At 46.9% G+C, this 17,482-nt stretch overlaps 1 protein-coding gene across 1 annotated transcript; it reads left to right on the top strand.

Annotated features, from left to right (window-relative positions):
• Window positions 1-12,008: 12,008 nt before the first annotated feature.
• On the top strand, window positions 12,009-15,730 carry Kcnj9 (potassium inwardly rectifying channel subfamily J member 9). Its single transcript, XM_027950830.2, has 2 exons — window positions 12,009-12,858; window positions 15,399-15,730. The coding sequence occupies exons 1-2, from the start codon at window positions 12,009-12,011 to the stop codon at window positions 15,728-15,730; spliced, it is 1,182 nt and encodes a 393-aa protein (XP_027806631.1).
• The last annotated feature ends 1,752 nt before the right edge of the window (window positions 15,731-17,482 follow it).

The raw sequence follows: 17,482 nt of genomic DNA, 5'->3' as shown, positions 1-17,482 counted from the left end.
GTGAGGGCAAGCAGGTTTGAATCAAGGGGAAACAGTTAGCAAGTAGACTAAATAGAAAATAATTGTTGTAATTCAGGCATGAAGATATGCGAGCCTAATCAAAGTGGTAACAATGAAAGGTGGAATGGATAAAACATATTGGGGTTCAGAAAAGTCAAAAGAAGACAAAAAGCCAGACACAGTGGCACATGCTTGTACTTTCAGCAATTCTGGAGGCTGAAGCAGGAGGATCACAAGTTCTAAGCCACCCTCAGGAATGGCAAGACTCTGTCTCAGAATGAAACAAAAGGACTGAGGATGTGGGCTGGGGTTGTGGCTCAGTAGTAGAGCACTTGCCTAGCATGTGTGAGGCACTGGGTTCAATCCTCAGCACTGCATGTAAATAAATAAATAAAATAAAGGTCCATCAACAACTAATAAAAATATTTTTAAAAAAAGAAGGAAAGGGGCGGGGGCGATGACGTGACTCTGTGGTACACCGTCCCTGGGTTCAATCCCCGGTACCCCAAAAATAAAAAAAGAAAACAAAAACTTAAGGATCAACTTGACAAGCAAAAGGGGAGGCTTCAGGGATCATCCTAAAATCTGAAATTGAGCAATCAGGAAAATTATGAGATCCTTAATGGACGTAAAGAAGCTAGGGGAGGAGCCAATCTGGTGAAAGGACTGAGATGGGGAAGAAGAGACCATGAGGTCAGAACTGGGAGTAGTGGAGAAGGGTTGGAGCCAGAGAGAGACGGAGAAAGTTGCTGCCAAGGCAGGGTGGGCTGAAGCCATGACAGCGAGGTAGCTTGCAACAAAGACTGAACAGTGGAAAGACAGCCTGACACAGAGAGTGAGGAATTCTCACACTGGGAAACTGAGAAGGATCCCCAAAGAGTACCAAAGACTCCACCAGACAGGCAGACAGGAGTCAAAGAAAGAGTCAAAGAAAGAGAAACTGCTCAGGAGGAGGTTGTAACAGTGTCGGCAGGTGAAAATATTTGGCAATGAGAAAGCCACTAGTGACATTTGAAAGCAGTTTCAGAAGAGTGATCAAGGTGGGAACTAGATTACAAGGGGTTATCATTAGAAAGTGAGAAAATGTTGGCAAGTACAAGTCACCCTTCAGAGAACTTTACTCGAAAGGAGAGAAATACAGTAGGCATAAGGACAATGTGCTAGAAACTGTCTTCTAGGCTTTCTTCAAACTCCCCATACCCTCTATTCCTGCAAATAGAAATGAGGGGCTGTGTTAAGGTGTTCTAAACGCCACTCTGCAGGGCTGCTCTAAGATCTTGAAGGCAGTAGGAACGGAATATCTAAAAGATCTCTAAAGAGCCCACAGTCTTGACATTCAGAGAGAGAGAAAATTTGGGGGCTTTGGTAAAACTACAAAATAAAATAAACAACACCAGAGAAAAGAAACCAAAGAACTATAATGATTTATAGAATCATTAATAGACATTCATTTTGTATTTATATTTTCCCAAAAATGTTATCCAAGCATTTGGCTTCAGTTATCATCCATGTGTCAGTACCTCCAACCCACTTGGATATTCATTTCCAATTCAGCACTTTAAAAGTAGAACTTGTCATCTTGCTCACATGAATGTTCCTCTTCATTTATTTCCTTCCACAGTGAATATACTATATAACCCAACCAGAAACACAGCAGCCTGCTAGACTCTTCATTTTTCCTTACTTCCTGTTCCTTTTCTAATCAATACATTTACTTTCTCTCTCTTTTTCCCCCTTCTATTAGGGATTGAACCCAGGGTTGCTTTACCATTGAGCTACACTTTTTATTTTTTATTTTGAGACAGGGTCTTGCTAAGTTGCCCAGGCTGACCTTGAACTTGCAATCCCCTTGCCTCAGCCTCTAAAGTAGCAGGAATTAGAGATGTGTGCTACCAGTCCAGCTAAAGTTATCTGCTTCCTAAATCACCTAAATATTGCTCCTTTCCTCTCTATCCTACTATTTTGCAATAACCTGGGACACCATCTCACAGGATTACTGTAGCAGCTTCTAATTGGTCTTTTTACTTTCAGTCTTTCTCCACTCTAATAATCCTTTAGATCATGAATTCTTTTATGTAGAGATCATTAACACCAATAACACATATCTCTCTGAAACACAAATCTGACTGTGTCACTTCTCAGTTCAAAAACCTTCAATAATTGCCAACAGTCTATAAGTAAAATGCAAGTTCCTTAGCATGCGACAGAAGGCCCGTTTTAACCTGGACATGGCACCATTCCACCCTCATCTTCTTCTACTGACCCTACCTATACCTCCAAACCTAGAACAACTTCCTCCTCCAAAACCCATGGATCAGTCTTTTTATATCCTGCTCCTGGAGCCTCTGTGACTTACAGTGTCTCTGAGCAATGCCCAAATCTCTCTCTTTACCCCTGCACTCTCTTTGGAGCTACATACACTTCCATGATTCTAGTCACAGGGGATTTCCATGTCCACTTGACAGGCCCCAAACCAAGCTTGTCCTCTCCTGGGTGGGAATGCTCGTGACTTCCTCGTTTCTGTGTTACTCCTGGTCAAGCAGACTAAAAGTCTAAAAATAGTCTTGAATCTTTACCCTTACCCTATGCTCCATCTCATGGCATACCAATTAAGCCACCAGAGTTTTGTTAAGTCTCCTTTAGTTATATCTCTCTAGGATATCCTTTTTCATTTTCATGACCTCTGCCAGGATCAGGAACATCTCTACCAGCCCAGGTTCTGGCCCTTCTGCCCTTCACCTTTCTCTCCAGTCTCAAGGGAAGAGGCAGCCTGTTTTCATTATATCAGTCCCCCAAACAGTGCCCCTTTTTACATCTCACAGTCTGAACTCCTTTGTTGGGCACTTCAGGAGACTCCTCTGTGAGGGGAAAGAAGAAAGGACCAAAGGGCAGTAGCAGAAAGAGAAACCTTGAAGATATCTCTGAAAAAAATTCATTTCAGATAGTCTATATCTTCTTTGCAGAGCAGAAGAGTCATCTGGGAAAACTCAGGGTGGTAGAGGAAGGGACTGTCCAGTTAGAGAGAGTTTAGATATTCTAGAACAACTGGGGTGCAAGGCTGTGGAAAAGCACACAGACAGCTTTAAAATACTATAAAGTTCTTGTTGTGGGGGAGTACTGGGGATTGAACCTGGTACCATTGAACTAATTCAATTCCCAATCCCCCGCCCCTTTCAAATGTTATTTTGAGACAGGTCTCTCCAAGTTGCTAGCCTCAAATTTGCCATCTTCCTGCCTCAGCCTCCCAAGCAGCTGGGGTTACAGGCATGTACCACCACACTTGGCTTATAATATTCCAATTTTAAATTAATGAATGAAATTGAGTTTTCATTCTTCCGTTATATCCATCATTAATATTCCTTCATTCATATGAAGTGTCAGTTTAAATTTTTTACTTCTTTTATAAAAAAGAATATGTAGATTAGTCACTAGGAACCCAATAGGGAATCAGTGATAGGGGCTTAGGAAATTAGTATTTGTGTTTCCTATGCATGATCAATCTTGAGATAGGAAAATCAAGATTGAGAGAGTTTGGGTGGCTTGCCTGGTAGCATAGCTAGAAAGCATTAGATCGGTGATTTGAATCCATGTATGTTTGACTCCAGAGTTGTCTTAGGGTAATACTAGAGAGAATTTGTATGGTTTAAGCACAGTCTTATTTTTCAACTAGAGGCTATGACCCGTGGTGATACATAATATAAAAAAAACTTCCCTGGGTCATGACATCTAGTGTCCACCATACAAAAGGACAAAGGAACGCTGTCCTTGAGGATCTCTCTCTCTTCTCTCCTTTGGCAACTTATATCTTCCTGATCTTGTTTGTTGCCCCTTTCAGATTTATTCCTCCAAACTTTGGCCTCCTCCCTTCTTTCACCTCATTCATAATGGGGGTAGGGCCCCCCTCAGGAAGAGTGCAGGGGTGAGCAGACTATTGGAGGAGAGTCCACAGATGTGCAGCAGTTTGAGGGGCTTTTGCTGGGAGAAGCAAGAGTGGAGGGAAGCTTTGTGTTGGGAGGCCTGGCAGAGGCTCAGAACAGGGAACAGTTAACAAGTCAGAGGAGTTAGCTGGAAAGAACAGAGGAAGTGATAGGGCTTATTTCTGGATTCCATCTGACACGTTGGTGCTGAGGGCCCACAACGCTAAACAAATCCCATTAGGGCACCTAGAAGCAGGATGTCTCTGGTCAGGAGGAGTGATCCAAGAGAGGGACTGAGCTACACCCTGCAGTCACTAATAGATTGCTATTTAGGTAGACCACTTCCTTTAAGTAAATGTCATATACACAAACACACATTTTATAAGACATATACTAGGGAATGCCTAATTACATTGCAAAAGAATTCTTCCCTTCAAAGAGAAAGAAAATGTCTTTAATGATGTGGTTCTATTACTGACTTTCCAACTGGGTTCATTGATAGACATTTCATTAATACCCAGTACCCTGTGGTGAGAGATTGGAACAACAGGGAATTAAGAAACGACCAGTGTGGTCATGCACACCTGTAATCCCAGTGACCCAGTGCCTCACACGTGCTAGATAAGCGCTCTACTGTTCAAGGCCAACCTCAGCAACTCAGTAAGACCCTGTTTCAAAATAAAAAGGGCTAGTGATGTAGCCCAGTACCAGAAGGAAGGAAGAAAGGAAAGGAGGGAGGGAGGGAGGAAGGAAGGTTGGAGGAGGGAGGAATAACCAGAAGCCAGGTGTGGTGGTGCACACCTGTAATCTCAGTGACTCAGGAGGCTGAGGCAGGAGGATTGCAAGTTTGAGATAGGCCTCAGTGACTTAATGAGACCCTGTCTCAAAATTTAAAGGGCTTGGGATAATAGCTTGGTGGTAGAGCACCCTGGTCACAGGAAAAAAAGAAAAAAGATGGGGGCGGGGAGGGGGGAGAAGAGAAAGAAAGAAGTGACCACACACCTGGAGTTAGAGTTAGGTACTCATTTATTACCTGTAAATGAGGCAACTCCTGGACCAGCTCTAAATGTCAATGTTTAAATCCCAGTCTATCTCTTCCCAATCCTATAGAGCAACCCAGAACCATGTGTGGGAAGGCTTCTGGTCCTCTTGCTGTGCTGAAAATACCAGAAAGGCAGGAAGCACCGCAGCCTCAGGAGCCCAGCCAAGACTGTTGGTCCTGGAGCTGTGCTGTGCTGCTCTACATTTCACTGGAGTCTCCAGCTGTGGTTCTTTGGCCATATCCTTCCTCTGTCCAGAGTTTTCTAGGGCTACATCTCTTTTGAATTCATAGACATTGATATAATCTACTAGATTGGCCTCCCTGCTCCACCAAGCTTATTTCCTCAGCCTTTCATGCTTTCCCTCCAATCTCCAAGCTTTTGCCCAAGAAGGCCCAAGATCTTGCCCAAGCAAATCTTCCCAGATGGACTGACCCCAGGGCTTGCCACAAAAACAACAGCTAATGGCACAAGAAAAGGGCGGACCCCCACCAAGCTGCCAGTCCTCCCACCAGAACCCAGAGCTGGGTTTGGTGGAGGAAGGGAACAACTTATTTTCCCAAAAAAAAACCCACCTCTTCTCCAAGCCACATACCACAAGGACGGCATTACCCAGTGGGCTGCTTTTTCTATTTTGCACCAAGTTTCTGTGTAGACCAGCAGAGTGGCCTCAACTGTGCCCTTCCTGTCCTCAATATATTTCAGTTGCAATCTCTCATCACCATAACTGACATATTTGGATTGATTCCTTGCAAAGCTGCTTCATTCTCTCAGTACCTACAAGTATTATTGCCTATTTTTCTGCTATCCTGGTGCCTAGGAAAAGTTTTATTTTTCTCCTACCTCACTTCAAGCTCAGTGATAAACAAGGAATTGAGGCTAGATAACAGGTAAAGTCTAAAACCTGCAGATCAGTAAATCAATCAGGTGAGAGTAGCATGGGCTCCTTGTCAGAGAGGCTAGGTTCAGGGCAGCCAGGACTGAGGCAGGGGGCTGACTGAAAACACCCTCTGACGGGCACTGCCAGCCCTGTGATTCCCCCTTCAGCAAATGGGGCCAGCTGTATGCAAATTCGTTTTGCCCAGGAGTTTGGTTTCTTCTCTCTGAGCTCCTGGCACAGTAGAACCAACGTGAGCAGCCACTTGGCAGGACAGAGAAGGGCAGACTAGCAGTCTCAAGGCTCAGGTGACAAGGCGAGGCCCAGGAGACAGGGATGTTGACTGGGGCTTTAACAGCAGTCTTGATGCCAATCTCAGGCTGAAAACTCGATATTTCCACTTGAAACAGCAAGAAACACAGGCAGAAGGGTTGGGCAGAGGGCAGTGCACCAGGAGTGCCCCCTGCAGGTCTCACTGGGTGGTGCCAAGCAGAGGAAGGTGGCACAAAATGGATGAGACTATCAAAAGGTCCCTAGGATGATGGTATGATGCTGCTGGCTATGATGGTAAAAGAAGGAGGAGGAGGAAGAGAGAGAGGAAAATAGAAGCTAGCATCTATGTGGTACTTACATATTGGGCATTGCTTTATGTCATCTTTGTGACAACCCTCAAGAAATGGATAACATAGTTATTCTCATTTAAAAAAATCCCTTGGAGTTGTAGATGGACACAATGCCTTTATTTTATTTGTTTATTTTTATGTGGTGCTGAGGATCGAGCCCAGTGCCTCACACGTGCTAGGCAAGCACTCTACTGCTGAGCCACAACCCCAGCCCCTCTCATTTTTTAGATGAAAAATATGTAGAGGTCTAGAGAGGCAAAGTAAAATTTTCTCAAAGTCACCCAGGTATCAGAGGACAGAGTTGAGATTTTTAACCCACGTCGTTGCCCCGTAAGTTTATATTATTCAGCATCCCCCACTGCCTCCCAACTTGCAAATTCATTCCAGAAACATCTAGCCTGCCAGTGTTCATTTTTTACATCTTTCTGCTCCTCCAATTCATATTTTCTTCCAACTTTAAAAGATCTATAAAATAATAGATCTATATCTTGGATATAACAATAGAGAAAACAACAATAACACCTTATATCTGTATACAACTCTGCTTTTAATTATTTCCCTGGAACTGGGGCTGGGGTTGTAGCTCAGTGGTAGGGCACTTGCCTATCAGGTACAAGACCCTGGTTCAATCCCTAAACTGAAAAAAAAAATTTTTTTTTAACTTTTCTGAGGGAAAATGGACCTTGAAGTATTCCATTTTCCCCAAGATTTTTTTTCCTGATTTTTTTCAGTGCTCCCTTCAGCTATTCCCATATAAACACAATCAACTTATAAGAACATTTAGTGATGTGCTTTTTTACATAACATTCTATCTATACACACATTCACATACATAAACATGACTGTCACTTTGATTTCCAACATACTAACCTATTATATTATATGCCACGGTTATTACATTACTGCAGAAAAAGCATGGAGTTGACAATATCAAATGCTGGCAAGGATGTGGAGCCACAGGAACAGGAATTCAATGCTGGTGGGCATGCGAAATGGCAGAGCCACTTTGGAAGACAATGTGGTGGTTTCTTACAAAATTAAACATATTCTCACCACAGGATCCAGCATTCGTGCTCCTTGATTATTTACTCAAAGGAGTTGGAAACTTGTTTCTACACAAAACCCTGCACGCAGATGTTTATAGCAGCTTTATTCGTAATTTCCAAAACTCAGAAGCAAGCAGGATGTCCTTCAGGAGGTGAATAAATAAATAAACTGTGGCACATCCAGACAAGGGAATATTATTATTCAGCACCAAAAATAAATGAGCTATCAGGCCATAAAAAGACATGGAGCAGGGGCTGGGGTTATGGCTTAGCGGTAGAGCACTTGCCTTGCACATGTGAGGCATTGGGTTCGATCCTCAGCACCACATAAAAATAAACAAACAAAACAGCAAAATTAATATACTTTAAAAAAGAAAGACATGGAGCAACCTTAAATGCACAAGTTAGGGCTGGGGGGGATAGCTCAGTGGTGGAGCACTTGCCTAGCATGTGTAAGGCCCTGGGTTCAATTCCCAACACCACCCTTCCCATCAAAAAAATGTATAAGTGAAAGAAACCAATCTGGGGAGCTACATATTATATGAAATCCAACTATATGACATTCTGGAAAAGACAGAACTATGGAGACAGTAAAAGAAATCAGAGGTTGCTAGTGATTAGTAGGAGGAAGGGATGACTAGGCAAAGCACAGAGGATTTTTAGGGCAGTGAAACTACTTGGCATGATACTGTAATGGTGAATACATGTCGTTAAATATTTATCGAAAGCCACAGAATGTACAACACCAAGGGTAAATCATCATGTAAATCACCTATGGACTTTGGGTGATTATGTTGTGTCAATGTAGATTCATCAATTGTAACTGAAGTACCACTCTTGCAGGAGGTGTTGAAAATGGGGGAGGTTATGCAGTGCAGGGGCAGAGGACACATGGGAAATCTCTGTACCTTTCTCTTGACTTTTGCTGTGAACCTAAAACTGCCCTAAAGAAATAAAATCTTAGTCTACGGGTATAGCTCAGTGGTAAAATGTTTGCCTAGCATGCAAGAGGCCCTCAGTTTGATTCTCAACACACACACACACACACACACACACACACACACCCACACCCACACACAAAATGTCTTAGCAAGATATGATGTTGCACACCTATAATCCCAGCTATTTGGGAGGCTGAGGCAGGAGTATCGAAAGTTCGAGTCCAGCTTCAGCAACTTCATGAGACCCTGTCTCAAAATAAACTAAAGAGGGCTGGGAATGTAGCTCAGTAGTTGAGTGCCCCTGGGTTTGATCCCCAGTACCACCAAAAAAAGAAAAAGAAAAAAAATTTTAAAAGCTGAAGGATAAATAGTTATCACTAATACTAACCTAAACTTTTCTCTCTGTTGTATATCTGGGTTGTTTCTCAACTTTTTGATATTAACAAAATATATTTCAAAGCCCTTCTATTTATATTGCCTGACTTGACCTGCACACTGTGTGAAGTAGGTAGAAAGAGGCTGTTTGCGCATGCACATATTCTGGGATAGATAAAACGACTGTGTCTCAGAGAAGTAAAGAGACTCCTATGGGTCACATCACAAATCAGTGACAAGGATTAGAATCCTGACCCTGCCTCCCTTCCCTGCCTCCAGTGGATATCTTTTCCCTGTAGCAGCCTCTTTCTGGATCAGAGGCCTCTCCAAAAATAGAGGCTGTGATGGTGGCCTGACCCCAAAGCAGTACCTGCAAACAGAGGACCCTGTTGGCAGTGGTGAGCTCCCAGATGGCCCTTTGAAATTCCAGGAAACCAAACATTTTATTCCCAAATACCTCAAAGCCCATAGTTTCCCAGAGTAAGGAACTCACTAGGAAAAGACCAGCATGCAAGCATTTGTTTTTCTTTTCTTCTCTCTCTCTCTCTGTCTCTCTCCTTTGAGGGGGTGAGGAGGCAAGCTCTGAGTTGTCCAGGAGGAGGGACTTTGACTAAAAATAGCTGTGGCGCGTAGATCAGCCCCTAGTGGTACCCAAGACCGGGGGAAGGAGGGGGATGCTCTGGAGCTGTCGCCAGACTGGTTGCCATGGAAACGAGAAAGGAGCAGGGGAGCCTGGGAAGTGAGGATGACACAGATAGCAAGTCCTAGTCGGAGCTGCCGCTACCTTTAGGAGAAACAGCAGTGTCTGCGGCTCCCATTCTCCAAGGGGGCCCATCGGGGTGGGGGCGGTGTCAGGGGCATGGACGGCACCCCCCCAGGGTCTCTGCTGCTGGCTACTCTCTTCTCCACGAGCTGTGAGTTGAGTTGTGGGGGACTTGGGGTTTGGGCCCCTGTATGCAAGGCAAGTGGGGGTTTGGGAGGAACTGGTTTCTGAGGGAGATTTTACCAGATCTCCTTCCAAAAAATGAGTCCCCTTGCTGCCCAGCACCCTGGAGGGGAAGGAAAAAGAGTCCAGGAAAATGTGGTGCTGGGATATTCTAGAAAGGGGTCATAGCATGCCCAGGAAGTAGGAGTAGATTTGGAGGAACTAGAATTATTGGAGGGAAGATGCAAAAGTCAAGTCCTTGATCTTGAGACAGAGGCAACAATTACACACCTTTCCTTCCCCATGACAGAAATACAGCCCCTCCTCACTCAGGAAAACGGGACATGGGACACATTCAAAAGAAGGCGCACTATATCCCTAGGACAATGGAGAGCAAGAGAGTTCTGGGGGTCATCAGACATTGGGGTCCCTTGCTCAAGCCTGGACATAGAGATGGAGGTCAGATTACCCAAACCCTGAGAGAATGTCTGGAAGCCACTTTGGGTTAAAGCTAGGATGCATCCTACCTGGCTACTTTACTGCATGACCTGGGGTCTCAGAGCCAGATCACTTCTAGGACATCCTGAGCTACAGGGAAGGGAGAAGAAGCCTGTTGTTGGGGGAGGGGGAAAGTTCCTAATCTGCTATTGCCAAGGTGCCCCCGGATCCTCCATGGAGTTAGTTGTCCCATGACTCCATGGAAAATAAATGTAGGAGTGCCTCTAAGTTCCAAGTCATCTCTTTTTCATTTCTCCTTCTGTCCTCTACCCCAACACATACATACTCTCTCCAAAGGTCTGGGTGCAAAGCACTTGGCTCCAGAGTTTAAAATCCGGGGTGTTGGATTTGCAGTTATATGTCCAGCCAGTTTCTCCCCAGGAACTGGTCAAACATCCAGGCCATCTGTGATCTTTTTTGCCACACTCCTGCTTCCCTCCCCCACAGCCAGCCCAGGAATTGGGAGTAGAGGACAGTTCCCAGGAAAGAGGAGGGAAGGTTGACTGTTCCTAACTCCTTATTCTAGACTTTTCCTTTTGTGGTTCATACTGCTTAGGAGTCCCTGGGTGACTAAGAAAGGACTTCAGACCTCTGTCTCTCAGGGCAGATTGCAGCTCAGAGAGCTCCTCAGAGGAAGAATTTGAAGCAAAATCAGGTGGGCTTCGCTTGGAATGTAGGCTTTGGGGCATATGGCAGGTGGGAGTGGGGTTGGCTTAGGATAGTGAATGGGAAGTAGGAGGCTGTGAGAAAAGAACTAGAGCAGGCAGAGAAATAGATGAGGTGCTCAGTGCTTCACTTGGTCTGATTTCATCTCTCATGAGGAATAGTGTGTCAAGGGCATAACTCTGGATGAGCTCAGTGGGTTTCATCCTCTACTTTCAGGCTGTCTCCAAGGGGAGAGCACCCAGGGAAAATGGCATGACACTAGAGCAGCAATGATCATAGTTAGGCCTCCAGGGGCATTTCCAATGGGAATGTCCTACTGTAAAAATATTCAATCCTTGCTTGCTACAGCTTACATTTCTTTCTCCTTGGTAAGTCTGTTGTGGGGGAAAAAAAATATAGGGAGGAGTGGATAGAGTGAGGTCCAGGGAGGGAAGAATGGGAAAGGCTTTTTGTGCATCCATCTTGCGTTGAACTTTAAAAGAGCCTTCAGGTTGAACCGTAGAGAATTCAGTGGGTGGTTACACTGACCAAGCCAGGGGAAGGGCGGCAGAAGTCCTTAGATCAAGAAGAGAGGCCAATCAACTGCCTGCCCCCTAGGAGCCCACGTCTAATGATTTCAGAAATTCCCTCATGGCCTGAGTGTTTGTCTAGGGACTTTCCTGTGAGGTGCTGAACACTCCAGCTAGAGGTGTTGACCCAAGGTTTAGGTCCTGGAGTACCTCCTTTTCCTGAAAAATAATCGTTGAACTTGCATTACTATGAACTATATCCAGTTCATGTGCATTTACCATTTAATCAACACAACTTTTTGAGCTTAGGGGCAGATAGCGTTATGTGCATTATTCCCCTTGTACTGATAGGAAAACTGAGGCAAAGAAACACAAAGGGAGTCCCTCAGGGCTACTCCACTCGGTGCTGGCCGGGACATCTCGAGTTTCCCCCATCCCGGGAAAGTCCATTAACTCGGTAAACTTTTATTAAGCCCCTCCAGGACCCCCGACGCCACCGAGGGGCCCCCGGCGGTCTCCAGGCTCGCTCTGTGCCTGCACTGAGGACGACGCCCGCAGCCTGTCGCCGGTCGCCTGTCGCCCAGCGCTGTCATGGCACAAGAAAATGCGGCCTTCTCACCGGGGCCGGAGGAGCCACCGCGGCGTCGCGGCCGCCAGCGCTACGTGGAGAAGGACGGCCGGTGCAACGTCCAGCAGGGCAACGTCCGCGAGACGTACCGCTACCTGACCGACCTGTTCACCACGCTCGTGGACCTGCAGTGGCGCCTCAGCCTCCTCTTCTTCGTGCTCGCCTATGCGCTCACCTGGCTGTTCTTCGGCGCCATCTGGTGGCTGATCGCCTACGGACGCGGGGACCTGGAGCACCTGGAGGACACGGCGTGGACGCCGTGCGTCAACAACCTCAATGGTTTTGTGGCCGCCTTCCTCTTCTCCATTGAGACCGAGACCACCATCGGCTACGGGCACCGCGTCATCACCGACCAGTGCCCCGAGGGCATCGTGCTGCTGCTGCTGCAGGCCATCCTCGGCTCCATGGTGAACGCCTTCATGGTGGGCTGCATGTTCGTCAAGATCTCACAGCCCAACAAGCGCGCCGCCACGCTCGTCTTCTCCTCTCACGCGGTGGTGTCACTGCGCGACGGGCGCCTCTGCCTCATGTTCCGCGTGGGCGACCTGCGCTCCTCGCACATTGTGGAGGCGTCCATCCGCGCCAAGCTCATCCGCTCGCGCCAGACGCTCGAAGGCGAGTTCATCCCGCTGCACCAGACCGATCTCAGCGTGGGCTTCGATACCGGTGACGATCGCCTCTTCCTGGTCTCCCCTCTTGTCATCAGCCATGAGATCGATGCTGCCAGCCCCTTCTGGGAGGCGTCGCGACGTGCTATGGAGAGAGACGACTTCGAGATCGTGGTCATCCTAGAGGGCATGGTGGAAGCAACGGGTGCGGGCGAGCTCCAGGAGGGGAGGGAGGTCGCGAAAGGGAGGGCCTGGGAAGTTGCAGAAGGATGGACCAAAAGATGGTGAGGTCAGATATCGAGGTTAGATAGTGCAGCCTGGCACCGAGGTGGAAGCTAGAAGTATGAAAAGAGGGAGGGCCGGGGGACCCCTACTGGAGCAATGTGTCACATGAAGTAAGAAGAGTAATAATAATCCATAACACTGGTAATACTTGCTCTGTGTGATGCACCATTCCCCCCCCCCACACACACACACATACCTTTGTGTGTGTGTGTGTGTGTGTGTGTGTGTGTGTGTGTGGCACTGGGGAGAGAACCCAGGGCCTCACTCATGCCAGGCAAGCACTCTAGCACCAAGGGACATCCCCAGTCTTCAAAGCCCTTTATACCTTTCAGTTCATTTAATTATAGCAAGAACCCTCTGAAGGTAACTTATTGTGTTCATTTTTCAGAGATGAGATAGCCCCAAAAAGAGTTTAAGTACGCATTCCACCGTCATAAGCCAATAAGTAGCTGTGCCTGGATTGGACATATGAGATCTAGCTTCAGTGCTTAGTGATCCCTAGTTGGAATGAAAGTTTAGGTTCAAAATTTTTCTTGTTGCCAAGAGGTCTGGGCTCCTGGAATGGGATGGTGAAGGTTTTCCCTGGCCTGAGTTATTCCTGGAAGAGGACCTTAAGGAGAGGCTGATACCTAGTTTCACTTCTGTCTTGGTATCCCATCAATTCACCAAGACCCTCAACTTCTACTGACAAGGAAATAGATTATGGTACTGATTCTGGCCCCTTCCCAGAAGGAACTGGAGACTCACATGTGATGTCAATATCTTCAGCTTGGGCCTACACAGTGAAGTGTTTGGGAGCAGGTATGAATAAAATAATATAGGAGCAGTACATTTCCTTAGGACTTGAGATCTAGAAGTTGGATGAGAATAAGGAAAATACAGGTGAGGAATAAAGGCCCTAGGGGGCGCTGCAGCTCCTGCTACTAGGGCCAGGGCTGTAGCTCCCTGCTATCATCTTATGATAAGCTGGTGCTTTCAGACCCCTTCCTTGGCCCCTTCAAACTGAGAGGAGGCTTCAGCCCCACCCCACCCTTACTAACTCCCCTCTCAATGTTCTCATTCCACCTTCACTCAGACTGGGCTCACTCAGCTCTCTCCCTTCCCCACTCACCCTATTCCCCCTCCTTTACCTCTCCAGCTGTCACTCCTTTTTAGCCAGTATCTCAGGAAGGACCCTGGGAACCTCCTGTTCTGCTCTCTTTTCCCTTTGAACCTCAGCCCCTGCCTTTCTTCCTATCAGCCCCCATTTCTGCAGTGACTCTTGTGCCTTTTCTCCTCCCCAAAGGGATTCTTCCTATTCTAGCCTTCCCCCAAGATGTCTCAGGGCCAGACTTTCAACGTTAGAACCAGTCTCTGGTTAGTTAATAATAGTCACTTTCTGTTTCCCCCTTGTTTGGAGATGAATTGGGGAGAGACCCTGGTGTAGGAGGAGACTGACTGGCCCTGGGCGTGCAATAGCCCAACAGGGAGAATTGGGGAGGGTGAGGTAGAGATGATAGGGATGGGAGCTTGTCTGATTTTTCTAGAGCAATAAAGCTGGGAAGGATGGTAATATTTTAGGATTTAAAGTGCTTTTGAAAAACAAGAATAATGAGCCAAAACCCAACAAGATGACATTTTAAAGGAATAAATATAAAATTCTACATTTAGGCTTTAAAAAAAAATCACTTATGTAAGCACAGCATGGAGCTCTGGTGAAAAAAAAAAAAAAAGAAGTGGGGGTTTTAGTTGGCCACAGGCTTATGTAGCAATGTGATGCAGCTTCCAGAAGCATTTATGTAATGTAATCACAGGCCCTATTAGCTGCAGCATCCTGGCCAGAAGCAAGAGATAGTGAGCCTTCTTTTATGCATGATTCAGGCCACAACTGGAGAATTTATCGCACTCAAAGGGACACTTCAAGAGTCCTCTTTGGCCTTACTGGTTTGCAATCAAGAAAGTAAAATTTTTCGCCAACAGGTCAGGTTTGGGATACTTAGTTGGAAGAAAACAAAAGGGAACCTGAATCCTGTTTTTATATACTCAAAGGGGTGTCAAATAGGAAGAGAATGAGACCAAGGGGTAGAAATCCCAGGAGAAAGATTTTAGTTTAAAGAAAAACAACCCAAGTATTAGAGCAATCACACAAAGAAATGGGCTTCTTCTGAGACGGTAGGCCATCGATCCTGGGAGGTAATCAAGTAGATGCCCATTGTTGAGAACCCAATGCGGAGTGGGAAATTGGAATAGACAATCCTTAAGATGAGTTTCAAGGCTAAGGAGGGGGAAGCATGAGCAGGAAATGAAATGTGGGTAGACAAGAACAGGAATTGGAACGGGGAAGAAAATAGGCTAGACCAAAGTGAGGTGGGGGCCTGGGGGAGAGATGGCAGGGAGGGTGCTAGGAATGGGACTGTGGGGTAGAGACAGGAGAGAGAAGCCTGGGGCTGGGATCCCCTGACCTATGCTCCTTTTCCCCAGGAATGACATGCCAAGCTCGGAGCTCCTACCTGGTGGATGAGGTGTTATGGGGCCACCGCTTCACATCAGTGCTGACCCTGGAGGATGGCTTCTACGAGGTGGACTATGCCAGCTTCCACCAGACTTTTGAAGTGCCCACGCCCTCATGCAGTGCCCGGGAGCTGGCAGAGGCTGCAGCCCGCCTTGACGCCCATCTCTACTGGTCTATCCCCAGTCGGCTGGATGAGAAGGTGGAGGAGGAGGGGGCAGCGGAAGGGGCAGGTGGGGAAGCTGAGGCTGACAAGGAACAGAATGGCTGCCTTCCACCCCCAGAGAGTGAGTCCAAGGTGTGACCAGTTTCCTCCAAACCCCTGTAGCAGACCAGGGGCCAGACACAGGTACATGGGGAGCTGGATGTTGGAGGTGGAAGAGGAGCTGGATGCTGGAGGTGGAAGAGGAGCCAGGTGAGGTCCCAGAGAAGGTGCTAAAGTTAGAGAGGTTCCTTGAGAACCTTAAGTCCAGAATACAAGGGAAGGGAAGTTCCCTGATTTGAGGAGAATGGAAGATGGGGATGGGCAAACACACCATCTCTCTGTGTTTGACTTTCGCCATCTGTTCATGGGTGGATAGATGGGCAGAAGGATGGTATTATGGGGGTTAGATGGGAAGATGGTGACAAAAAGGCAACTGATGGATAGGTAAATGAACCAATCAGTTGGTACCATTTATCTGGACAGCTGGTGCACTCAGGGCTGTAGCTACCATAGCACACCTTTGTGCAAATTCTAAAAAGGCATCTTTTTCCTCCAGACACATGCAGCCCCAAACCAGGATGCTTGGCTTGAGGAACAGTGTGAGATGGAATGCAGTCCCCACTCACCTCCTCGGCATCCTCTCTGTGTGTGACACACCTATCTCAAATGAATAGAGTAGCCCAAGCCGAACCAGAGGAGAGAAAGCCAGACAGGTGTAGGCACAGATGGGGACCACCCCCCAGCTCCACCCTCCCGCTGGACAGACTCAGGAGGAGGTAACTTGCTGTGAGAGCTCAGCAAGTCTCAGTGGCCTTGGTACTCAGGTGTAGGGCAACAGGCAGTGAGGACAGATGCTGGGGCTGGGGCTCTGGAGCAGGTCCTGGGAGGGGGGATCCAGGGATGGCTATTTTCTGACAAGAGATAAGATTTTGCGGGTACTACTGCAGAGATAGGATGGGAGAGATTCAGAAGCAAAGGGCCAGGGGAGAGATCTAGAAAGTGCTGTCCTGGAGAGAGATGGTGGTTCTTGGGGAAGCAGAGTTTGTCCTTGAGGCAGAGTTAGGCAGATTGTCCAAATCACTGATTGAGTGCTAGGTGTGGTAGACCTTCAAAGATCTCATTCCTGTTGCCAGAACACAGGACACATGGAACGAGCACACATACAGCTATGGCAACTGAACGAGGTACCGCTGGCACTGAGAACCTATGCTGTCTCTTGGAGCAGGGAGTGGGCGGCATTTGGTGATCAGATAGTAGGAATTGAGTCAGGCAGAGAGAATGATGAAAGGCCAAAGTTGTACAACTTTTCTGGGCATTAGAATCACCTGGCGGGCTTGTTAAAACGCACAGTGATGGGCCCCACTCCCAGATTTCTGACTCAATAGGTCTGGGGTGGAAACCAAAAATGTGCATGTCTAACAAGTTTCCGAGTCATGCTGACGCTGCTGGACTGGGAACCACACTTTAAGGGGTCAAATAACCTGGGGAGTAGCTGAAAAGAAACTGAGACTCCTGGGGGAGCCGAGAAATGTGAGAGGTAGAGTTTTTTGTGTGGGAAAAGAGACCCAAGCCCAGGCTAACGAGTTTAATTTTGGGACTAGGGATTCAGTGGGAACTGGTCAATGACAAACTGAGGTGGTGTTTGGTAAGACAACTGGGCAAGACACATAGGACAAAGTAGTTGGAAGGAAGGCCTTTTGGAGACTCCTAAAGAGGTAATGGGGAACTGAAGCAGAAAGGGCTTCAAAGGCAAAGGACCAAATCCCCTGTAGAATTGAAAAGGCAGAAGTGACCATGGGAGGAAATGAGAGTCCAAACATCTGGGTGTGTTGACTGCCTGCCGTCAGGCCC

This window comes from Marmota flaviventris, chromosome 10 (assembly GCF_047511675.1).
Source record: "Marmota flaviventris isolate mMarFla1 chromosome 10, mMarFla1.hap1, whole genome shotgun sequence".
In the NCBI taxonomy this organism is placed as follows: Eukaryota; Metazoa; Chordata; class Mammalia; order Rodentia; family Sciuridae; genus Marmota; species Marmota flaviventris.
The sequence above is the reverse complement of the archived record's forward strand: the minus strand, read 5'-3'. Positions and strand labels throughout refer to the sequence as shown.

Coding starts and splice junctions, on each gene's coding strand:
- Kcnj9 (XM_027950830.2), top strand. CDS start 12,009: ATGGCACAAGAAAATGCGGCCTTCTCACCGGGGCCGGAGGAGCCACCG. Junction 12,859..15,398: donor GGGCATGGTGGAAGCAACGG/GTGCGGGCGAGC, acceptor CCTTTTCCCCAG/GAATGACATGCCAAGCTCGG.